Raw genomic sequence first — 25,699 nt, forward strand, 5'->3', positions numbered from 1 at the left:
AAAAAAAAAAGAAATCTTCTCCTTGATAGAAAATTATCTTTCAGTAGATACTTAGCCGAGACATACTCGATTTTAACTTAATTTCACTAATATTCATGTTTGGAAGAAAAGTAAAATTTCTGTAAAGGACAAATCAACTAGTATTTGTGGTTTAGACCTTTTGTAGCTTTATTTTATTAAATTTTGATTTTTCCCTTTGGCCATCTGATGTACTGTAACTCTTAATTTAGCTATTACTGGTTTTCAGACACATTTTCCTGAAATTCCAATGGGGGGAAAAAACATAAAAAAACATGCCAGACCATTACTTATTAAAGAGCATTCACTCAAAATGTTGAATCTGGACTATAAAACTCCCCTAGGTGCTCCTGGGGTTCTAAAGCATTCACATCATGAAGGCCCAGAGTGTACTTTTTCTTTTCTTTTTTTTTTTTTTTGCCTTTAGCTCACTGTGCTTTTCTTTCTTGTCTCTTTATTCAGCTGGAATGCTTGCAAACTGCTAAGGCTGAGATCCTGAGGAACCCAGCTGGAGAATGCCGTCTGAACGCTGCCTGAGGTTGGCCCTGTAGGATGCTTCCTTGTTTGGTGTAGTGAGCCCCGAAATAGTCACCCTGCACATCCCAGGGCTGAGTGCGGAGCAAGGCTCAACACATATTTGAAGGAATTAAGTAAACCAGCTAGAGTGTGTGTGAGTTTAGTGTCCTAGCACATGGTTTAACCACTGTGATCTATTTATGGGTCAAACCTAGATACATCTCATGGTTCTCTGAATGATACTACTTACTATCTTTTTTTTTTTTAATTTGGCATATCTAAAATAAGGAATACTTCTTATGATTTAAAAAAGAATCAGAAAACTATATTTATGGTAATTATGACTGTTCACCCTTTAAAGCAGTCGCTTTGGGGTGCGTGATATGTATTCTCAAAACACTCTCAACATTCTTCTAATAATCATGATTGTTTTAGCATTCATTTTAAAGTATTTACAAATTATAAAGTGTTGTATAAACAAGAAAATTAAATTCCATTATGGAGTTATTAATAGCCCGCTCACTTAAATTAATAGGGCTGTTTTAATATTAATGTATTTAATTTGCATAGAAATATTTTGACCATGGAATTAAAGTGATTAGGGTACTCACCTGATAATTCATCAATAGACTGAATTGAGGTAGTCATGAATAATTCTAGTACTGTTAGTTTTTTTGGTCCAGTTGTTTCTTTTTTGTGTAGTCTGTTTAAGAAATGAAACTCTTTATGCCTCATGACTGCTTGCGATATCTTATTGGTAGCCTCACTTGAAAACTACTTGCATATCTTTTGTATATCTAAATAGGAGGTAAGCGCTGATAGAGAAATTGACTTGAATTTTAAAATTTGAAATGCAAATGTTTAAAAACCAGATAGCTGTTGTGGAATTTACATCTTAAAAACTTAGTAAACTCAGTCGAAATTTACTTTATGAAAATGAGACCCAGTGAGAGTTCTCTGATCAAACATGTTAACACTATCAACTACAAATCGTGATTTGCACTATGGTAGAGCTTCACTCTGAGTAGGTGTGCCATGTTATCAGCATCCTGTTCGGCATTTGATTTCTAGTTTTTGCTGTCAAATCTAGAATGATCATTACAGACTTGATGTCATGAATAGTCCTGTGCTGTGAGACCTCATTTATTTATCTGTTACTGAATGCTGACATATGGCCAATCAAACGGTCGCATCCTGTCATCACGAAGGAGCAGTCTGCCTCTCAGAGAGTGTGGGGGTTTCCCGTGTTGTGCCTGCAGAGGCTGTGCCATGTAGAACTTACAGAATTCAGGTTGAAAGGAATGAGGGACATGTCCCCTGGGAACTTGTACGCTGTCCAAGAGGAACATATGGCGAACCATATATATAATTAAAATTCTCAAGTAGTTACATTTAAAAGAAGTAAAAAGAAACAGGTAAAATAAATATAGTTAGTATATTTTAAATCAGTATACCCCAAGTATTATTGTATCAATGTGTAATCAGTATAAAAATATTGATGAGAGGGGCTCCTGGGTGGCTTAGTCGGTTAAGCGTCTGACTTTTGCTTAGGTCATGATCTCGCGGTTCGTGGGTTCGAGCCCCGCGTTGGGCTCTGTGCTGACTGTCAGCTCAGAGCCTGGAGCCTGTTTCAGTCTGTGACTCCCTCTCTCTGACCCTCCCCTGCTCACACTGTCTCTCTCTCTCTCTCTCCTAGAAATAAAACATTTAAAAAAAATATTGATGAGATATTTTGCATTCTTTTTTCATACTACACCTGACATCGAGAGCATTTTACACTTACAACACACCTCAGTTTGGACTACCCACATTTCCAGTGGTCAGTAACTGCCTGTAGCTCGTGGCTGTTGTATTGGACAGTGTAGTTCTAGGGGATCCTCTGTCTTTCTAGAGGAAAGACTTTTGGGGCTGCCCTGGAGAATCCAGGTCACCTTCTGCATTTACCTGTGAGTTTTAAGGTGGCAACGTTGCTTCCACGGAAGACCTTGAAATATGTCTCATGTTTTGTTTTTTCCCCCCAGTAATTTAGAAAGTTTTGGGAATATTCTTTTCCTTCCTTCTTCATTGTTTTCCCACATAATGGAGGGGCATTGTTGGGAAGCTTAGTGGGCCAACTTGATATAAATTATAGATGTCAGTGTGGCCATTTGCAAGCATATATCTGCTCCCCGTCTTAATTCAGACCTGGTACTTTATGGTCTCTGATTCACCTCCTTCCTTGTTAATGATTATTGACTTCATCAGAAGGGCCTGCCTCTTTCCAGCTGTGTTCTATGGCCATTCGTGCCTTAACATTTAGAGGGTTGAAGTCTCTTGCAGGTTCATATCTGAGAGTTGAGTGGGAAGTTACTTTCAGAATACAATAAAGACTTGTTGATTAATAGGCCTTTATTTCTTGCCAAATGTTGGAGTATTTGTTTCTGCTTTTAAAGATTCCTAACATATTGGTTCCAAAATATTTGGAATCTTGTGCCAAGTGTTGCTTTAAATATTTAGCATGTTGTTTTCTTTAAGCTTGAGTATTTCAAGCCCAGCTGAATGATCCTGTGAAATTATGCAGCATCACCATTGTTTCAGAGCTGAGCCCTTTATCCTTTGCCAAATTTCGGTTTACAGCTGCTCTTTCCCTGGCAAGATGTATTCACTGTCAATAGATATCTGAAATGCAAATACTGATTCAGTCTTGATAAGGACATAAATTGTGGCACTACATTTGGGAAATGAGTAAGGAAACACTTGAAGGCAATTATTTTTACATATTCTACTGTTATACAAATGAAATATTAAAATACATTTACTTAGCATTTTAGGTGATATTAAAAGAGAGAAATGAATGTATCAAATAAATGGTCTATGAGTATTTTAAATAAGTAGTAATTGGAATCTGTTTTTCTATCCCCAAATTTATCTTAGTTGCAGTGCAAAGGTAAATATTTTTGAAGCCTGATTTTAGATATTTCTTATCACTATTTCATGTTATTATCTTCATGTGTATTCTTTTTAAAAGGCAGCTTTGATTTTAAGATAACTATGCATAATATAAATATAAAGTTAGGATAGGCTTTGTGACTTTTTACCCCTGCAGTTACAGGTTTTTTTTAGATCTTCGCACCTTGTTGTTTTGTATTGTTTTGTTTTATCTTTATCTTGTTTTTTAAGCAGGAGGCTGAATTACATCATTGCGTTTTTGGCAATAGGTTCTCAAAATGCATGATCTTGGACCTTGGTTTTCTCATCTGTAGAATAGAGTTAATAATAGTGCCTGTCTCCTAGGGTTGTTATGATGATTAAGTGAATTAATAATTATAAATCACTAAGAACCATTCACGGAACATAGGAAGACTGTAAAATGCATAAAAATGTCATCCTTTAAGGAAAGATTTTTCAAAAATTATCCTAAAGCTTTACTTCAGCTGATGTAATATTTCTATCACTATTGTATTTCCTCATTTCTTTAATTGAGTAATGCTAATTCATCTCCATTCTAGGCTTTGCATAGAAATTTGTGTTAAGTTACTTAGGCTTCTGAATGTGGTTTTCAGTTACTGACTTTAAATGTCTGCCGATAGCTAGAGCTGCTAGATGAAGATTCGGTGACAGTAACCATTTCAAAACTCACTGCTGCATTTCAACTGAAAATAATCCTCCCACCTTCCCACGAGAACTTCCTATATCATCACCTCCTGTCAAGTTTTTTTTTTCTTTCAGAAGTTCTGATGTTTCTGAGGCTCCCCAGTCAGAAATGTCCAATAAAGCTTACAAGCTGTACTCTGCATTTCATGGGGAGCATTTGGTTCACCTTGAAGCGGTGCGGTCTGTGTTGACCTGCGGTTTACCAGCCAGCTGGCACCGCAGGCTGGGCAGAGCTTTGTTAACTCAACTTAGCATGCACACTAGGCCAGGGGTGACTCCCCGGCTTCCCTGAGCCGTTCTTTCACATTTGGAAGGAAGAATTGGATGCAGCAATTGTCAGGATAGGAGAGACGATCCTCAGTCATCCCCACGGTATCTTCACTCAGCTTCAAGAGGAGTCTGAAGGCCAGAAACAGGGATTGATGGCCCTTGTTCTCATTCTGGGAGTAACTTGTGACTGGTGCCCCTAGCCCATCCTGGTCCGATGCCAGTTCTGAGATATTAGAGCACAGCAGAGACTGTATTCATAGATCTAGGCTAGAATTGTTCAGAGGTGTCTACATATTCAATGTATGGCATTACTTCCATGTTATTTTGGGAAGATCTGGGGTTTCACCTAGGAGTTTTTTGTTTGTTTTATATTTTTGAGAGTGAGAGAGAGAGTCAGGGCACAAATGGGGAAGGAGCAGAGAAAGAGGAAGACAAAGAATCTGAAGCAGGTTCCAGCCTCTGAGCTGTAAGCACAGAGCCCTACACAGGGCTTAAACTCACAAACTGTGAGATCATGACCTGAGCAGAAGTCAGAGGCTCAACTGACTGAGCTACCCTGGTGCCCCGGACCTATGAGTTCTAAAAGGATATAGGATGAATATTTTAAAATAGGGTAAGGAGTGAAGGACTAACTTTCACAATGAGTAAATTTAGCAGTTTCAAAAAACTAGAACAGCAAATAAAACTGTATGGTCATTTCTAAATCTATTACAATGACCACATAAAGAGATTGATGGCTGATAATATAGATATCTTTTATTTTCAACCTTAGATTCTTTTTTCACTTATTATGATTTTTTTGATATTCCCCATTATACATGATTTCCCAAGTTTAATAGTCATTTGCTGTTTATTCATTGCCGTTTACATGGAATAGTCAGTGGCATCCCTTTTGTCTCTGATCAACATTTAGTCAGTTTTGTTTTATTTTTTATTATAGTATCATGACCTCTGTGGAGACTTAGTAACTTCCTGTATCTCTGATGAGTCTTGTAGGTCCTGTGGATTCTGTGCTAGATCAGTGGATGGTGGTGATCATGTGCTAAGCTTGCACCAATCCCTCATGGGTGGTACAAAGCTAGAGAAGGAATCAGAGACTCAGGAAGGGGGTCACAGAGAGGAGAGAGTCACATATATACACACATCCAGAGAAAGCTGTGCACTCAGAGGGGACAGAGGCCAGAATCAGAGGCTCACAGGGCCACAGGCATGGGCCTTATACAGACACAGATGGACACACAAAACCCCACAGATCTAGAAAGAGAAGCACTAGTATGAAAGAGAAAGACACCCTGAGGGGGTGAGGAAAAGAGAGAATTAGAGAAAAGGAGAGCAGAGGAATAGTAGAATGGAGGGAAACGGAAACGCGAAGGACACATTCCCGTGGTGTGCTGGGATCTGCGCTCCCTATGGGGGTGGTGAAGGAGTGAGGGGGTACCAGGGGCAGCAGGGGCTGGGGAGAGGAAGCATGTTGACACGATTGCTCTCTTTTGTAGTATTCAAGAAATGCTGACAGGCCAGAGGCTCTGCCACTCGGAATCTCACAATGATAGTGTCTTGGCAGCGCTGAATCAACAGAGAAGTGACGGCATCCTCTGCGATGTCACCCTGATTGCCGAGGAACAGAAATTCCATGCTCACAAGGCAGTCCTCGCAGCATGCAGCGACTATTTCCGGGTAAGTTGGGGTAGTTTGTTAAACAGTTTCCTGAACTGTCCTTAATCCATCAGTCAGATGACCAGAGTTGTGAATGTTGGGGGCCGTTCCTGGGCAGAATGAGGTTGGGGTTCCAGTAGGATCCTCCCTGGCCTGGTCACCTGGATGTCCCTCTAGTGGAGAGCAGACCTCTCTTTGGCTTCTGAGCTGAGGGGTGTTTGATACTTTACCACCATAAGGCAGTGTGGCACTGTAGTGCACCATTATGCAGTGTGAACTGGGGGATAGGGTGTATCTAGATCCAGGGTCAGAAGGACAATCTATAAAACAATTTGTTAAAATTTAAAATGTTCGTAAATCTGTGTGGTGTTTCTGATTTTTTATTTTCTATGCATGTTCTGGTCTTAATGCTTTCTAACTGTTTGCTCCAGAGACAGATACAGTTGGCCTAGTGGACGTTTATGGTTGATTGATAAGTGTGTGTTGCTGAAGGTCTGTAGTCTTGTTTAGTAGAACTTTAGAGTGTGATTTTCAGTGGCTTATGAGATACGGTGGTGTTTGTTGCTTTATTTTATTGTTTCCAGTATAGTTAACATACAGTGTAATACTGGTTTCAGGTGTAAAATATAGTGATTCAACACTTACGTACATTACTAGGTGTTCATCACAAGTACGCTCCTTAATCCCTATCACCTATTTAATCCATCCCTGCCTGCTACCCACCTCCCCTCTGGTAACCATCAGTTTGTACTTGAGAGTTAAGGTCTGTTTCTTAGTTTGTGTGTGTGTGTGTCTCTCCCCCCCGCCCCCCACGCCATGATTGTTTGTTTTGTTTTTTATATTCCCCATATGAGTTAAACCATATACTAATAGCATTGTCTTTCTCTGACTGACTTATTTTACTTAGCGTTGTACTCTCTAGCTCCATCCATGTCAATTTGTGTTTATTGCTTTTTTGAAGATTAAAATATACAGTATGGCTATAGCTAACTAAATGCCACTTATTTAGTGCTTCCTATGATTTAAATGGTAGAAAAAGGACTTTATATGCATATTTCATAGAATTGAGAATAGAAATTAATTGTGAAATTTTTTGTTTCTCTTGCCAAGGTCTCAAAGTGCTATAGAAACCAATTTAGGCCTATAGGCAATTTGTTGGTTTGATTTGTATAATTCCAATAATAATCTTGGTTTTAATGTTTAAGAGACAATATCATCTGCACTCAGTTGCCAACCGGCAAGTAAAAAATTTTCAAAAATGCCAAATCATAAAAGAAAGTCTTTTTTTATAAAGGATTTTAAATGTGATGAAACTCAGTAATATAGAAGATCAAGAGGGATACTCGAAATGTATCTAAATATATATATAGCAGAATATCTAAAAAGTGACCTTTTATTTTTTATTTAAAAATTTTTTTAATGTTTTATTTATTTTTGATACACAGAGAGAGACACCGCATGAACAGGGGAGGGTCAGAGAAAGACGGAGACACAGAATCCGAAGACAGGCTCCAGGCTCTGAGCTGTCAGCACAGAGCCTGACGTGAGGCTTGAACCCACAAACCGTGAGATCATAACCTGAGTTGAAGTCGGGTGCTCAACCGACTGAGCCACCTAGGTGCCCTGAAAAGTGACCTTTTAGTTCCATTAAAATAGTGTTACATTTTATACACCGACAGCATCAGGCATTAATCTTCCGGAAAGGTTATATCATTTAGGGAGTTTTTCAAACAACATATTTTGGGTTCTATATAATAAGTACACATAGGGCACCTGAGTGGCTCATTTGGTTAAGCATCTGACTTCAACTCAGGTCATTCATGGTCTCAGGGTTTGTGAGCTTGATCCCCACATTGGGTGAGCTCTATCCCTGCTTCAAGAGTCTCTTTTGCTCCCTCTTTGTCTCCCACTGTCTCTGCCCCTCAGGGGACTCTCTCTCTCTATTCCTCTCTGCCCCTTGTTCACTCGCGCTGTGTGTCTCAAAAATTTTAAAAAAGGAGGAGAGGGCACCTGGGTGGCTCAGTCAGTTAAGTGTCCAACTCTTGGTTTTGGCTCAGGTCATAATCTTGAGGTTCATGAGTTCAAGCCCCACGTAAGGCTCCATGCTGACAGTGTGGAGCCTGCTTGGAATTCTCTCTCTCTTTTTGCCCCTCCCTTGCTCCCACTTTCTCTGTCTCAAAATAAATAAACTAAAAAAAAGTAAATAAATATATAACATGTGCACATTATATAATAATATAATGTAATAAGTTTTGTCTTCCTTTAGACCATAATTTAGCCCTTCTTATTACTTAGCTTCTCTCCTCTTAGGTCTCTGCTTGTTGGCTTTTTAATTTAATTTTGGAAAACAATTTGATTGTGTGTGTGTGTGTGTGTGAGAGAGAGAGAGAGAGAGAGAATGAGAGAGAGAAGGAGAGAGAGAGAGAGAGAGAAAGCATGTGAGCAAGTGCATGTTACTTGCTGGCCTTGAAGAGTGTTTGATGCCACCCCCAGTCTTTCATCTCTTTTACCACAATGCCCCTGAGACTCTGGTAGGTTACATGGAGAGTGCCTCCTTTATAACACCTATGTTACAAAGTTCGTGAAGAAAGTCTCATTATTCCCGTGATGCAGATAAGAAAAGCAAAGTGCAGTATGTTTAAATAACCCACTCAAAGACTGCCAGATATTAGGTAGAAGAGCTGATTTTCACACAGTGGAGCATGTTTCCTTGAGTACAAAAAGCTATGCTTTTTTTCTTTAACCATGTGAACTGCTAAAATCATCCACTGCCCCTTCAAGCTCACAACCTGCTCTTGAGATGAAAATTGACTTTGTAATCAGTGTTCATATGGAGAAACTAAAACAAAGCTGGAACAGTTGGCACTTTTAACTCTTTTCTAGGTACAGTGTTGAGTGATGGAGTTACAGTATTTAACTAGACATAGACCAAGCTCTGTGGAATTTGTAATATAGATATTATACTAGAAGTAGTTTTTTGCATTGTACTCTGCCTCTTTTGTTAGCTTTTGTGACCCCCAGACCTAAAAGCTGAATAGTTCCTCTGGTTTGTCAGCTGTATTGACCAATGCTGGATTCATTCTCACATCAGCAGTTAACTGGATTGTTGGCTGGAGGCTGGATGACCTAAATTGGCCTTGTTCACAGGTCTGGTGATTGTGAGGCTCTTGACTGGGGTTATAGGGAACACTGGACATGTATTTCTCACAAACAGGCTAGCCTGGGCTTTTTCACATGACAACTAAGGTCTAAAATCGGCAAGAGGGTAAGTCTCAATGTATAGGAACTTTTCAGTTTTCTCTTTGTGTCATGTTTTCTGATGTCCCATTGGCCAAGAAAGTCCCATGGCTAAGCCCAGAGTCAATGTAAAGAGAGTGTATACCAAAGGGCATAGATGCAGAAAGGGAATAACTTTATTGCCATTTTTGCAACCACCTGCTGTCAAGAACTGTCAAGACAGAGTTTATTCTCAGTATTTAAGAATCTTTTATATTGTGGTTTATCTATACAATGGAATACTACATGGCAATGAGAAAGAATGAAATCTGGCCATTTATAGCAACGTGGATGGAACTCAAGGGTATTAGGCTATGTGAAATAAGTCAGGCAGAGAAAGACAGATACCATGTTTTCATTCATATGTGGGACAGACTCTTAAATACTGAGAATGAACTGAAGGTTAATGGGGGGTGGGAGAGAAGGGAAAATGGGTGATGGACACAGGGAGGGCACTTGTTGGGATGAGCACTGGGTGTTATATGGAAACCAACTTGAAAGTAAACTATATTAAAATAAAAGAGAGTCTCTTATGGTTTGCTTCCCTCCCTCTTTGTAACCTTTTTATTTTTCCCTTTCCCCTCCCCCATAGTCCTCTGTTAAGTCTCAGGATCCACATATGAATGAAAACATATGGTATCTGTCTTTCTCTGACTGACTTATTTCACTTAGCATAATACCCTCCAGTTCCATCCACGTTGCTGCAAATGGCCAGATTTCATTCTTTCTCATTGCCAAGTAGTATTCCATTGTATAGATAAACCACATCTTCTTTTTCCACTCATTAGTTGATGGACATTTAGGCTCTTTGCATAATTTGGCTATTGTTGAAAGTGAGCACAAACTGAAGGGTGTTGGGGGTGCGGGAGAAGGGAAAGTGGATGATGGGCATGGAGGAGGAGGGCACTTTTGGGGATGAGCACTGGGTGCTGTATAGAAACCAATTTGACAAAGTTTATTAAAAATAATAATACTGTGTTATATAATTGACATTTGCTAAGCCAGTATGGAAGTTAAGTGTTCTCATAAAATAAAAAAGAGGGAAATATGTGATGTTTAGATGTGTCAATTAACTTGTTGTTGGAAATCCTTTCACAATAGATACATGTATCAAATCATTACATTGTACACTTTAAATATATTAAAAAAAAACTATCAATACTGAGATTTTACCATACTAGCAAGGCAGCCTACGACTAGATGCTGGTAGAAGGTACAAGACTCCAAAGTTAGAGATAAAGGAAAGTTTAATACTCATAGCAACCACAGTCTGTGAGTCTCAGCTTATTTGCACATTTTCCCTGAGCCTCAGTTCTCGCAGGTGAAACGAAGAGGGCCAGCTTCCCGTTACTGCACACAAAATGAACTACGTTATGGGAGAGGATTGTTGAGTCCAGGAAACCCAAATCTTTCAAAATGGGTAGGAAACATGTCTGGTTTTTGTTCTTGAGGGACAAATCATTATTCTAGACAGTAAGCGTGCCTATCCTTTGCTCTGTAAAGAGACACTGTGTCTTCCAGGATTACAAGCAAAACTGCCCTTTATTCCAAAGAGAGACACCAGTGTGTCATCCCCAAGCTGTTTGCTGTAGAAGCATCCTTGAAAAGAAAGTTCAGAACAAAGGACAGCCTGTGCTTCACTCACAATACATGCATAAATGCAAGAGAATCATTCAGAATTGCCTTCCAACAACCACATGCGCTAAACTAGAATTAATGTTTGTGTTCCCTGTGTCTTATGCTGTACCACATTGAAACACCTGGAAACAGTCTGCTATAGTAATTTCGGTATCTCTCACATTTATAATGTTGCCTCAGGCTTGGTACACAGTAAATATTTATTAAGTGAATGAAGAAATATTTTTTAATTGTCATAGAATTCCATGTATATTTCAATTCTTAATATCCTGAGGACAAAAGATATGCAAATTATTGATGGATTTGTCTTTCTAGTGTCATCTGTTCAAGTTAATTAAGTACCTTGGTATAAATTAGACTGTGGTACTTTGCACTTTGACATCTGGCAGGTTATTTGAATCTAAAGTAATTGTTTTCATTCAGGAATGGCAGTACTGCAAGAATGCAAAGGCCCAAGTTTTGATGTAAACTGATCCTTTACATTGATCCGAGAGTTGGCATCAGCTTTTCTCACTTAAAATGTAAATAATGAGCAGTAGCACACAAAGTATTGTAGCTTCCTGTGATTATCAACATTTTAAAAGAAAAAGTGAAAACCTTCTTCAGCCAAGTAATAATGAGTTCAAAAAAATAAAAATTAGGTTTAATATCAGCAGTGTAGGTACAACATGGCAGTAGTCAAATGCTGTAACTGAGTCGGAACAGGGACCTCTTTTCTGAGTGTAAATCAGTGGTGGAAGGAAGAAAGGGAAGAGCTTAGGATTCAGGTCTGAGTTTGAATACAGTGGCAGGGACCGTGTCTCTGTGTTCACCATTGTTTCCCAGAGTGCCCAGAAAATAGGTGCTATTCTAATTAATAAATGTTGGGATATTCATCCTCTTTGCTAGCTCTTCTCTGAGCACAGGTGAGTCATCTAACTTCTGTGAACCTGTGTTTTTTCATTTGTGAATTGTTGATTATAAAGCACAACTCTCAGAAGGGCTTAATATAGAGTTTAAATAAGATAAGGCATATAATGTACTAAGCACTGTTTCTGAAACACAGTCGAAGTTCTGTGAGCATTAGCTGTTTCACCTGGTCATGTTCTGCCTGGCTCTTATCTCTGTCTCTTGTGGGTTAGAGATAAAGGCTCATCGTTGGGCTCACCTGGTTGCAGGCTTTTGATGGGTCAGAATAACTTTTTGGTTCTCTCCTTTCCCATCTTTTACTTTCCTGAATCTGATGCCTCCTACCTTCTTGCCTAGAACATTCTAGTAGCCATCTAACTTTTCTCCTCTACTAGTTATCCCTTTGCAAACTATTGTGCAAATGACTGCATGGTTAGCTTTCACTCCCCTGCTTAGATCCTCCAGAGCTCCTCACTTGCATATTTGCCGGACTCCTGGAGTGGGGCTTCATGCTGTGTTACTATCATCGATCTTCACCTTTGTTCCCCCATATGTTCATTTGATGTTGCAAACATACTCCATTACACCTGGGGATCTTTCCATATCTCAGCCTTACTAATGATCAGTGTTTCCACCCTAACCTCTTAGTCACCTCTTAGGTTACCCTGTGTTCCAAGGTTTATCACAACCAACTGTGAAGTCTTTCTTGAAGTCTTATCCTGTCTATCCTCTGCCATCTCCCTAAATTCATATTCAAGTTTCACCCTTTTCTGAAACCTTAAAACCATAGCTTGTCTCTCTCAAGGAATTAATTAAAGATCAGCAGAAAGAAAGGACAGCCTATGGAATAGGAGAAATATTTACACATCTGTCTGTTAAGGCATATATAAGGAACTCATGCAACTCAATAGTAAAATTAAAAATAAATAAATACTATGATTAAGAAATGGACAAAGGATCTAAATAGACATTTTTCCAAAGAAGATAGACAAATGGCCAACAGGTACATGAGCATGAGCAAGTATAAGCTCAGCATCACTCATCATCAGGGAAATGCAAATCAAAACCATTTGCATATTCCATTCCAGTGGAATATCACCTCATACCTGTTAGGATGGCTATTAGCCATGAAATAACAAGTGTTGGCGAGGATATGGAGAAAAGGGAGCACTTCTGCACTACTGGTTGGAATGTAAATTGGTACAGCTACTACAGAAAATGATAATGGAGGTTCCTCAAAAAAATTAAAATGAGTGTATTTATTTTTGAGAGAGCGAGAGAGAGCGGGGAAGGGGTGGGGGGCGGGCGAGGATCTGAAGTAGACTCTGTGCTGACAGCAGAGAGCCTAATGCGAAGCTCAAACTCATGAACTGTGAGGTCATGACATGAACGGAACTTGGATGCTTAACCAACTGAGCCACCCAGGCACCCCTGGAGGTTCCTCAAAAAAATTAAAAAAATAGAATACCGTATGATCCAGTAGTCCCATATCTGGTTATATATTGAAAGGAAATGAAATCAGGCTCTTAAAGAGATATCTCCCAAGTTCATTGCAGCATTATTCATAATAGCCAAAATATGGAAACAACCTAAGTGTCTATCCACAGATTAATGGATAAAGAAAATGTGTGTGTGTGTGTGTGTGTGTGTGTGTGTGTGTACACCCAGGAGAAAGAAGGAAATCCTGTTATTTGTAACAACATGGATGAACCATGAGAACATTATGCTAAGTGAAATAAATCAGACAGAGAAAAACAAATATTGTGTAATTTCCCTTACAGAAACAGAGGGTAGGATGGTGGTTGCCAGGGACTGGGCAGTGGAGGTGATATGGGGATATGTTGGCAAAGGGTGTACATTTCCAGTAATGAGATGAATAAGCTCGGGGATCTAATTACAGCATGATGACTATAGTTAACAGTATTGTATCATAGACTTGAAAGTTGCTAAAAGAGTAGATCTTACAAGTCCTTACTTTACACCTGTGTGTGCATGTGCATGCACACACACACATGCAAACATACAGGAATAGGTAACTGTGAAGTGATGGATGTGTTCACTAACCTTATAGTGGTAATCATTTTGAGATATATGTATGTATTAAGTCATCATATTGTATACCTTAAACTTACACAGGGTTAATGTTAATTATATCTCAAAGCTGGAAAATTCCTTTAAAAGGAATTGAAGATTATGTATCATGTGTTGCAGCCTCTTTCACTAGGAACTTTTCTGAGAAGGACTCTGATTAGCTGAGGACTAACCAAGTCCATCAAAGTGCTGTTGAACAAAGTTGAATGAGGAGGTATAGAACCAGAGGTAGCAGGAGAAATTAGGACCTTATGATCTAGAGTGTGTGTGTGTGTGTGTGTGTGTGTGTGTGTGTGGTGGGAAGAGTCAGCCCCTTGCCCTCCTGCCTACGGCACTCTGCTCTGACTGGGGACATAAAAGTTGCAGGGCCCCAGTGTGGGCAGCCCTGGGCTGTGGGCCACCTCGCAGCTTCTGGGGGCTGTTGTTTAACATTTGCTATCTCCAGCTTCAATCTCCATAAATGCCTACGGTTTCTGGCCAAGGAAGCAGATGTCTTGACTGTCTAACATAGCTTCGCATATGTGATGGTAAAGTGATTCAAATATGACATTTTGGAAAGTTAAATATTTGAGCATCATTTTCCATTAAAGCCTGAGTGTGCTCTGCCTATGTAGTTTTGAGAGAATAAGATAAAGCTATGATTTAAAAAAATCTATGTTCCATGTATTTTATAATCAAACTTTTCAGTCATTATTTGATGAAAATGGCATAAAAGACTATTAAAAGAGAATATGATATGTAATTAGAAATAGATTATTTTCAAATTTAATAAGCATTTGTTTTATTCCTACTATTTTCTAGACAGAATGGGTTTATAGCCTGGTAGGAGAGAACAAATAACTTCAGTATGTGTAATTAGTATTAGAAGTTTGGTATGACGTTTTGGGGCTTGAACCTTTTTTTTTTCTCCCTCGTCCTCTCTCCGGCATTCTCAGTCAGTAATAACAATAATCATAACTTCGTTAATTGAGCATTTACTGTGCTACAGGCAGTTATTCTAAGTGCTTTATGTATATCAACTCATTTTATCCTTTAAAGACACCTAGAAGATGGGTATCATCATCATCATCATCATCATCATCATCATCATCATCATCATCTCCATTTTAAAAATAAGGGAAAGGAGGCTCAAACTGAAATAATTGGTCCAAGAGGCATGAAGAGTGGTTACGGAAGAACAAACGAAAGCCTGACCTATACAAGGAGCAGATGAGGGAGAGAAGACCAGTGTGTGAGGAGTGTTTGCTAGAGGTAGAATGTCTGGGACACACCAGGTAGAATCTGAGGCGGGTGGTGGGATGGCTGGTGAGGGAGAGGAGAGACTCAGGAATGAAGGAGGCCCCTGGCTTGAAGATCAGGGGTGGTGGGAGCAAGGAGGTGCCCACACCCACCAGACTCAAGCATGGAGAGTGTTGGGAAAGAATAGCCACGAGGTATTTTGAAGGAGGCTGTGCAAATGGAGGCTAAGTGTGAGCTCTTGAGATTCCCCTTGAGGCCAGAGCAAGAATCTTTTATGCTCTTCTGATCATTACATCCCAGCACCAGCTGTAGTGCCTGGTGGCCCAAAGACCCTCGGTATTCATTGTCCCCTGTTGCAGTCTGACTGGAACAGTTTCTTGCTGTGTCATGTGGGTAGGGCCTCGCCAATCCCTTCCTCAGAATGTTTGCCCTAAGAACACCCATTGTATTTATTACCTGTTTGACACCTTAGTTTGTCTTATATCCATGGCAAGTTTCTTGTAAGGACTTGAAGGTAATAGCAGTGCTTACGTTGAAGCACGTAAATGAGATCATTGTTGGGCTCAAGCTGTTTCCTGTTTGGTGGTTTTGTAGACTCTTCATTAACATTTCTGCTTCTCAGAACTCATACATAAGACATATTGTGTTTATCACGTTAAGGATAAACAGAGACATAATACTGGCAGTTATCTTGCTTCCAGCCACCAAGCCTGCAGCCTCCTGCCTTTATCCCTAGCCTGCTCCTCAGCTCCCATCGGTTATGTAAGCCCCCACTATGCTTCTCGCAAATTATCTTTTTGCTTAAAAAATAATATTAAGAATAAAAAATAGGTGTCTTTATTAACTCTCAAGCCTTGTTTGAATGTTAAAGGACTTTTAATAGTTGCTTGTTGTCTTTTATCCAGTTTCCCTGCCACAGCTTTCTGCTGTGTACATTCTGAGCAGCCACTGGGCACAGTGCTCTAATTTTGATTCATTTATTTTGGTTTACAAGAATATTATCACAGTCTGAGTGGTACAGACCTCAAAAATTAAATTTTAACCGGGGATAACTTAGAACTATCCTTTGCAGACAAGAAATGAATAAAAATACTAGTAAAATAAACCTCAAAATCCATCAATACATATAGTAGTTATTTTTAGTTTATCTTATGATAGTTAATGTAAATCTCTATTGCTGTCCTAAATTGTAAAGCATTATTCTGTGGTTATATAATTGGTACATGAATCTCACTAAAATTAAGTCCCATGATGTTCAGTATTTTCCATAGTCCATTTTACACCGGCCTGTCCTGTGATTAATTACTTTGAGGTTGAACAAGCACTACTGAGTTCTGTGGGTATTGGGTGTTTATGCTGAAAGAGCAGCATTGCTAATTCTTGCATGTTTGCATGCTGCTGTGTCCTTTCCTTCCCCTAGCATGTATATTTTGTGTGTCAGTCACAGAGGCACCAGAGTATCATTCTTATAGTACATTTCAGTTATGCATTATATGGCAAACTGATCGTTTTCCATCAAAAGATTACTTGTTTTAATATTTAATTTTATAAAATCTGTTTATAAAAATATTTAAAAAGTCAAGCAATGTCTGTTAGGAATAAAGGATGTGGTGAGAGAATGAGATATTATTGGCTTTGAAGATATCATGAGGAACCTAACTAAGGGAGGGTGGGGAACTGAAGGAAGTTTAAGAAGAATAATGGGCAGATTAAGAAGAATATGAGAAACTGATTCAAATGTGTGCTGCTTTTAAAATATGTATTTCATTTTTCATTTGAATTTTGACATATAGCAAAACTGTTAAGATATTTGCAGGTTTAGCTATCTATTTTCAGTATTTAATTTTATTTTGAAATGAAGAATTTGACAATAGAAAAAGGTCAAATCCAACATAAGGATCATTTTATTTCTGCTATATTCCTTTTCTGATCATAAAGTAATTTTGCTCTATGTAACTATAAAGTGTCTTGCCTCTAATATTTTTTATTTTGAATATTTTTAATGATTCCCATTTTAATTTTCTTTGGTGTCACTTAGTGTTGACTATTTAATTTTATTTACTATATTCAGTATGGTAACTACTGCTACTTAACAAATCAATGTGCTTCTTTAATACAGTAAGAACAAATTGACTCTATGCCTGAAAATAGTGTCAAACCCTACTTTGTCAAATCCATAGGCGTTTCCTGAGCATCCACTATATACAACAAAGTTTGTACTGGATGTTAAGAGGGATACAGAAAACAATAAGAGGTGAAGTTTGAGACCTCTGGGATATAGGAGATTACATAGCAGGAGGGAAAAGAGGAGAAAAAAATATATCTGTAGTTAGGACCTAAAGGATGCCTTTATTCAAATGGCAGAAAGAGAATGAGCAGATGGACTATGGGACAAAAAAGGAAAAACCAAAGATATATAAAGATAATCCGCACGTACATTTTAATCAAAGCCAGAAAAGAAAAGAATTCAAGGATTAATACATTCTGTAGAAGGCCAAGGAGGATGCAGAAAAATTCACTGTCCTTTAAGAAGTTGATTTCATTAGCGTGTGGGAAAGGAAGCCAAAATCTAAGGGGTAACATACAAAAATATTGATAAGTGCTACTTGTGGTTGGTGGACCAGTGCCATTCTGAGGGATGCTTGTTAACTGTCCATGCTGATTTGCTACCAAATGTAAATCAGCTACATGATGAAACACTGTGTTAGTTCAACTGGCATTTTTCACAGAAAATCTTTCTTAAGGAAGCAAATAATGAGTTCGTTTGTATTCTGGCAGAGATTTCTTACCTTGTGTCTTATGTATAAGAATTGGTTTGAAGACAGCCTACTCTGAGGAGCGCTGATGCAGAAAATAACAATGTACATACATACACACAATTCCATTTTCATTTTCATTTTTGTTTTTTATTTAGCTTTATGGAGATATAATTGTCATATAACATTGTATAAGTTTAAATGATAATTTGATACGTATGTGTTGTGAAATGGTTACCACAATAAGGTTAGTTAACACATCCATTACACATATAGTTACCTGTGTGGACAGTGGGAAGTGGTGTGGTGGGGAATATTAAGATCTACTCTCTTAGCAACTTCCACATCTGCAATATGTGTTAACGGTATTGTTAACTTGGTGACTGAGCTGTACACTAGATTCCCAGAACTTACCTTTTAACCAGAAGTTTATATCCTTTTACCAATATCTCTCCATTTCCACCATCCTTAGTCCCTGGCAACCAACATTCTACTGCTTCTATGATTTTGGTTTTTGAGATTATACAAATAATTGAGATTATACAGTATTTGTCTTCCTCTGTCTGATTTATTTCACTTAGCATAATGCCTTCAGAGTTCATCCATGTTGCAAATGGCAGGATTTCCTTCGTTTTCATGGGTGAATAATATGTGTATGTGAGTGTACATATATATCCATTTTTCCTTATATATTCATCCATGAAATGGCATTTAGGTTGTTTCCATGTTGTGACTATTGTAAATAATACTGCAATGAACACGGGAGTTCAGATATCTGTTCAAGATCCTAATTTCACTTATTTTGGATATATACCCCAAAGTGGGATTGCTGGATCATATTCCATTTTTCTTTTTTGGGGAGCATCCATACTCTTTTCCATAGTTGCAGTACAGTTTACATTTCTGCCAGGAATGGACAAGGGGTCCTTTTCTCCATATCCTCATTAACACTTCTATTTCTTTTTTTTGGTTAGAGCCATCCTAACAGGGGTGGGGTAACATTGCATTGTGGTTTTGGTTCCCATTTCCCTGATGAGCAGTGATGTTGGGCACCTTTTCATGTACCTGTTGGCCATCTATTTTTTTGGAAATATATTTTTGGAAATATTTTTTGGCCAGACATTTTTTTGGGAAAATGTCTGATTGGTTTCTTTGGCCACTTTTTTAACTGGATCGTTTGTTTTTCTGCTATTGAGTTGTATTAGTTATTTATATGGTTGGACATTAATCCCTTATTAGGTATATGATTTGCAAATATTTTCTTTCATTCTACAGAATGGAAGATGTGAAACAAAAGTGAAAAGGCATTTTCACTTTGTTAATAGTTTCCTTTGCTGTGCTGAAGCTTTTTTTTTTTTTTTAATGTACTCTCACTTATTTTTATTGCCTGTTTTGGTGTCAAACCCAAAATCTTATCACCAAATCGGATGTCAGGGAACTTACTGCCAATGTTTTCTTCTAAGAGTTGAGAGTTTTTATCATGAAAGGTTGTTGAATTTTGTTAAATGCTTTTTATGCATCTATTGAGGTGATCGTATGATTTTTATCTTTCATTCTATTAATGTGGTATATCTATTATTAATTTACATTTGTTGAACCATTCTTATCTTTCAGGGATAAATTCTGCTTGATCATGGTGTATGATCCTTTTAATGTGATGCTAAATTTTGTTAGTATTTTGTTGAGGATGTTTGCATTTATATTGATGAGGGATATTGGCCTGCAGTTTTCTTTTTTGTAGTGTCCTTATTTGCCTTTGGTATCAGGGTAATGATTGCCTCATTTTTCTTTATATGTTTGGTAGAATTCACCAGGGAAACCATCTGGTATTGGGCTTATCTTTTTGGGAGTTTCAAAATTACTGATTCAGGCTCCTTGTTCATTATTGATCAGTTGAGACTCTGTTTCTTCATGATTCTGTAATGGTAAGTTGTGTTTTTAGGAATTTGTCCATTTCTTTAGGTTACCAATTTGTTGATGTGCAATTGTTCATAATAATCTTTTCTGAACCTTCATATTTTGTGGTATCAGTTATGATGTCTCTTCTTTCATTTCTGATTATATAAATTGTGGTACCTCTCTACAGTGGAATACTATTCAGTGATAAAAAGAAATGAGAGCTTAAGCCATGAAAAGCCATGGGTAGATCTTGAATACATGTTACAAAGGGAAAGAATCCAGTGTGCAAAGGTATATAACTGTATGATTTCATCTAAGAATGGCATTCTGGCATTCTGTCTGGCATTTTGGAAGAGGCAAAACTATGGAGACAGTAGAAAGATCATTGATTGCCAGGGGCTGAATGGGGAGGAAGAGACAAATAGATGGAGCATAGGCATTTTGGGGAGCAACAGTGCTATTCTGCATGATACTCTCCTGGTACATACATGTCATTATACAGTTGTCACAATCATAAAATGTACAACACTAAGAGTAAACCTTAAAGTAAACTGTGGACTCTGGTTGATAAAGATGTGTCACTTTTGGCTCATCAACTTTGCAACCCTGGTGGGGAATGTTGATACAGTGGGGGATGTTGTACATGCAGGGGCAGAAAGGGGTTATTTGGAACTCTCTGTACCTTCTATTCATTTTTGCAGTGAACCTAAAGCTGGTCTAAAAAATAATATCTAGGTGTGCCTGGGTGGCTCAATGGGTTAAGTGTCCAACTTCGGCTCAGACCATGATCTTACAGTTTGTGAGGTCGAGACCCATGTTAGGCTCTGGGTTGACAGCCTGCAGCCTGGAACCTGCTTCAGATTCTGTGTCTCCTCTCTCTCTGCCCCTCCCCTGCTTGTGATTTTTCTCTTTCTCAAAAATAAATAAACATTAAAATAATTAATATCTATTAAAGTTTTAAAAATGGAAAGAAAAAGGTGTTGTAGGCACTTCATTGCTTTCTCATAACTGTATTATTGTTTTCATGGAAGATGACCTTTCAATTCTTTTTTTTTTAAACATTGAGCAATTAGGTTGTCAAAATTAGACATACCCCTTTTGGGAATAGGCCACTTTAATACAATAAGCTGTGATTCTAAGAATAACGAGAGTAGGTATTTTTAGACGGCGCGCAGCAGTCTGGAGATGGTCTGACTTGCTCTTCCATTAAAAGGCGTTGAAATTGTCTGCACAGTATGTTAGAAACCTGCGTTTGCAGGATATTGTACTGACACTGTCACAGGAGGATGGTGTAAATTCCAGTGTGAGTTCGAGTTGGAAGGCAGAAGACCAGTGGCCCAGCTCAGAGACAGTCAGGCAGAAAAAAGTCTTTCTCACTCAGCCTTTTACTCTATTTAGGCCTTGTTGAAGTGATAAGATGCGGCCCACCCTCACTGGGGAAGGGCAGCCTGCTTCACTCTGTCTACTGATTCAAATTTAATCTCACCCAAAACACCTTCACAGATACACTCATTAAAGATGTTTAATGAAATATCTGGGCACCCAGGAACCTAGTTTGACACATAAAATTAACTATCACAGACACTGTCTCTGTCCTTTAAAAAAGTTGTAATTTATAGAAAAGATAAAACATACATATTTATAAGTCAAAGCAGAATAATGTAGGAGCGCATAATCTGAACCTCACCCTTTCGTGGAATCACGTGTATATATGGGCTGTGGGCTTCCTTTGATACTCTGTCTCATGTCCTTCCTGTCCTGTAACTTCCTGCCTCGTGCCTTTACAGTCTCTCCTCCAATACCCTAGCCCTATACAGATCTCACAACTAAGTGCCAGGCGCTGTTGTAGATTGTGAGGATGCAGTAATATATGGAATGCAAAACCCTTGCCCTTATGACACTTTCATTATAATTGGACAAGGCTGACTTAACAAATAGATAAGAAAGTATGGAGTGTGTCCGTGGGGTTAAAGGGTGTGGAGGATGATAGAGCAGGGTGAAGTAGGCATTGGGGGTCATAGTGGTGGTGGGAATTGCCTCCTTTTAACAAAGTGGTCTGGGAAGCCCCACTTAAAAGTGAAGGCGCGAGCCATGTACTGCTTGACAAAGAGCATTCCAGGCAGAAGGAAAAGCAAAGGCCAAACCCTGAGGCATGAGGTACTAGTGGTGTTTTTGAGCAATAAGGAGGGTGGTGGCTAGACGGCAGTGAGCTGGGAGGGCCAGTAGCAACATGTGAGGCCGGATCACATGGGACACCTTGCAGGCTGCCGTTAGGGTTCTGGCTTTTACTTTCAGTGAGATGGGAAATGCATGGGCAATTTTGATAGAAATATGACATAACCTGACCTGTGTTTTAAAATGATAATTCTCCAATTTATGTAGTGAGGTGAGGGTGGAAGCAAGGACCCTAATAGGAGGCTGTTAAAATAAGATGGGAAGAACATGATGACTCGTACTGGTGTAGTGGGGCTGGAGGCAATGAGGACTATGGATTGCACTTTGCAGGGAGAGCCCAGAGGATTTGATGGTGGACTAGCCACGGAGTGTGTGAGAGAGAGGCGTGAGGCTGATTCCAAGGCATTTGCCTAAGGCACTGGAGGGGTGAAGTTGTCATTTACTCTGGGAAGAATGTGGGAAGACTCATTTTACGGTCATTTGGGTATACTAACGATGGATTCTAGGCTTTGCCACATGTTTTCCAGTAGTTTGTACAGTCTTCCCTCATGAGGTGGAGACTTTTTCTGATGGGAATGGTTTTCGTTTTTGTGATAGAATCGTTTTCACTTTGTTCTTCTCTGTCTAGCACAGTGCCTCACGCAGGGCTGATGCTCAGTGGGCATTTGGAGAATGAACACGCCGACTCTTTTGCAGATAGTTAGAGTTTAACCCCATTCTGTGGTCTGGGTAGTATATATATGCACAGTTGGGTTGCTGGTAGTGGTGTTGGTTTTTGTACAGATTTACTTACTAGGCTTCACACTGGTGATACTATTGACTAGGAGTAGGTTCTTATCTTGGTAACGGAGTCATACAAAGGTCTTCGTTCTCTGTGGGACTGAAACATCCAGCAAATGGCACCTTTATGTGCACAGCGCGTTGGCAGACCAAGGACTGATCCAAATTCACTAGCTGGATGCCACTTCTAGCCTGATAGGCGCCAAAGCACATAAACTTCAATAGCAAAATGAAAGTGCCGAACAATATAGTGGTAGCAAGGTTACTGCTACTATCTACTGAAAATGTCCTTCATTTGATTCTTAAAACAGCTCTTAAGGTAGACGTTTGAATCCATGGTTAAAAAACTATGCTCCTTATACAATAAGAGTAATAACCACTTAGTTTTATGATAGTAACTGACTTGCATAGCTTGTGTATATTTGGCAGTTAGATGCCTGGGGGAAGAAATTGGATTTTTTTCATTCTCCTATAGGATCTGGCACAGTGCCTTGGGCATAGTATCACAATGAATATTTTGCTGAATGGATTAATGAATAAACGATTTTGAAAGATGGAGAAAACATTAGTCTGGAGTTATCTGCAAAGCTTCTTGGAAGAGGAAGGCCTCACTTACACATAAGTTCTAGGAGGTCTTTCCTGGGCGGGGAGGCATTAAGACAGGCCTGGAGGTGGAGCGGAAGCTGAAGACATCACGATAGTTCATCCTGTTTTGTGGCTGCTCTTGTGCCAGTGAGATGCTGACTCAGTCTTCTCTGATTCTGACCTCAGCCAGAGTTGATGGCTGTTCCCTCTTTACCTGTGGGAGAATTGACTGAAAGAGTTTGGAAAGTGTCCTTAAGTCCTGTGGTTGTAGAGCGGCAATGCAGAGCTGAGGCTGGTCCTTCCAAAGCCCGTGTTTTATCATGTTGTTTTCCACCACAGCACGTGGGTTCTGTTCCCATATCTCCGCTGGCAAATGGAGGTGTGTCCTGCCCTGAGCTCTGTCTGGGTCATTGGCCCGAGGGTACACCAGGGCTAAAGGAGCTGCCTGAGCCACTGGCTAGTGTGTGTTTCACCCCTTGACATGTTTTTGTGGTGGCCCCAGTTGCCTCTAATAATTTCACCTTTAAAAGTTTCACACAGGACACCTGCATGGCTCAGTTGATTAAGCATCCAACTCTTGATCTTGGCTCATGTCATGATCTCGCAGTTCATGAGTTTGAGCCCTACGCTGGGCCCTGTGCTGATGGCGTGGAGCCTGCTTGGAATTCTGTCTCCTCTCCGCCCCTCCCCCACTTGTGCTTTCTCTCTCTCTCTCTCTCTCAAAATAAGTAAACAAACTTAAATAAAAAATAAAATTTTACAGAAAACAATTTAAAAACTGTAAGTCATACAACTTAAGAGCAAGAAAGAGAATATATTTTGCACTCTAATTAACAAAACACCACATTTTAATGTGAGAATTAATTATGGAGGCAGTACAGTTTTAGACGGAGACCAATCTGGTTTATAACAGCTTTATTTGTGTAGTTTCTGGCTGTATATGTCCTAGGGCAAGTGGCTTAGTATCTCTAAGTTTTGTTTTCTCCTGCAATTGTAAAAGTAGGTGAATTGACACTTCATGGGGCTAAAGTTGAAGTGAAATGAGACACTTAAATGTGAGGTGCAAACCAAGGGTCTGAAATACACTAGATGCTGATTTGATGGTTTACAAATATTGGTAGTGGTTTTTTATTTTTCAAGCAGAGGTGAGCAGAGTTTTGGTGTTGAAACCAAAATTCAGTTATAAAGCAACATTGTTTTAAGGCTTCTCAGCAAAGAAATTTTTGCCAGTTTTGTCTGTATTTTAGATTTCATCATTTCTTTTATTTTGAAATTATTTTTTCCCCAAGCTGTACTTCTGAGATATAAATCTTTAATCTTTTGAACATGCTCCAAGCTCTCCAAGCACAAAGTCCTCCTCACTGTTAATGTCTTTAGGATTTACTGGTCATGCTATTGCTTCTGCTATAATTTACAATCCAGAATTGTTGTAAATGTAAAATCAAATATTTGGAAAAGTGTTCATGAGATTAAAAAAATGCAAGTAAAATGTTCCTGTGGTTTATATTTAATAAAAGGAGAATTGTGTGTGTGTGTGTGTGTGTGTTGTTGTTGTTGTATATGCTAGCTTACTGTTTCCAACAGACTGTGTTTTCCACTTTGAATTCCCTATTTGATGGAAGTAAAATGAGATCTTGCTATACAGTAGGAAGGAAGACAGCTTATATTTCATGCTGACACCAGAGCATCATATGATTTCATGTTTAAGAGTGGTTTTTAAAGTGTGTAAGGGATATCTTGACCTTAATCCCAGTGTCTTAGAAATGTATGTAGAGATTAGAGTTTTGAGGCAATTTGCATTCCTCACGAAGGAACTTTGGTACCAGTACTCGTGACATCATGGTGTCAGTCAGAGGGCTTCACACATAGGCTTCTGTGTCTCCAGCCAGCAGCCTATGAGGATGTCTGTTCAGCCCCATATAGAGGAAGGCAAAATAAACTGAGATGGTCAAACGTGCTACTGATTTTTTTCCCTAGACTTTGGGCAGAGAATAGCTTTGGGGCCCCCCTCCTTTTTTTTTTTTAAAGAAAAAAGTGAGGGGTGTCTGGGTGGCTCAGTCAGTTGAGAGTCTGACTTTGGCTCAGGTCATGATCTCATGGTTTGTGGGTTCAAGCCCCACATTGGGCTCTGTGCTGACAGCTAGCTCAGAGCCTGTACCTGCTTCGGATTCTGTGTCTCCCTCTCTCTCTGATCCTCCCCTGCTTACTCTCTCTCTCTCTCTCTCTCAGAAATAAATAAAAACAGGGGCGCCTGGGTGGCTTAGTCGGTTAAGCGTCCG

At 39.1% G+C, this 25,699-nt stretch overlaps 1 protein-coding gene across 6 annotated transcripts in view; it reads left to right on the forward strand.

The window, feature by feature from the left end:
- Positions 1-25,699, forward strand: part of KLHL32 (kelch like family member 32) — a 235,870-nt gene that overhangs the window by 42,779 nt on the left and 167,392 nt on the right. For all 6 annotated transcript variants that reach the window (XM_039220425.1, XM_039220424.1, XM_039220427.1 and 3 more), the window contains 2 exons: positions 481-556; positions 5,934-6,114. In XM_039220425.1, coding sequence (XP_039076356.1) covers positions 534-556; positions 5,934-6,114 — 204 coding nt within the window. In that variant the 5' untranslated portion in view covers positions 481-533. The remainder of the gene's footprint in view (positions 1-480; positions 557-5,933; positions 6,115-25,699) is intronic.

Source organism: Hyaena hyaena, unplaced genomic scaffold (genome assembly GCF_003009895.1).
Source record: "Hyaena hyaena isolate Hyena2069 unplaced genomic scaffold, ASM300989v1 scaffold_887, whole genome shotgun sequence".
NCBI classification, from domain to species: domain Eukaryota; kingdom Metazoa; phylum Chordata; class Mammalia; order Carnivora; family Hyaenidae; genus Hyaena; species Hyaena hyaena.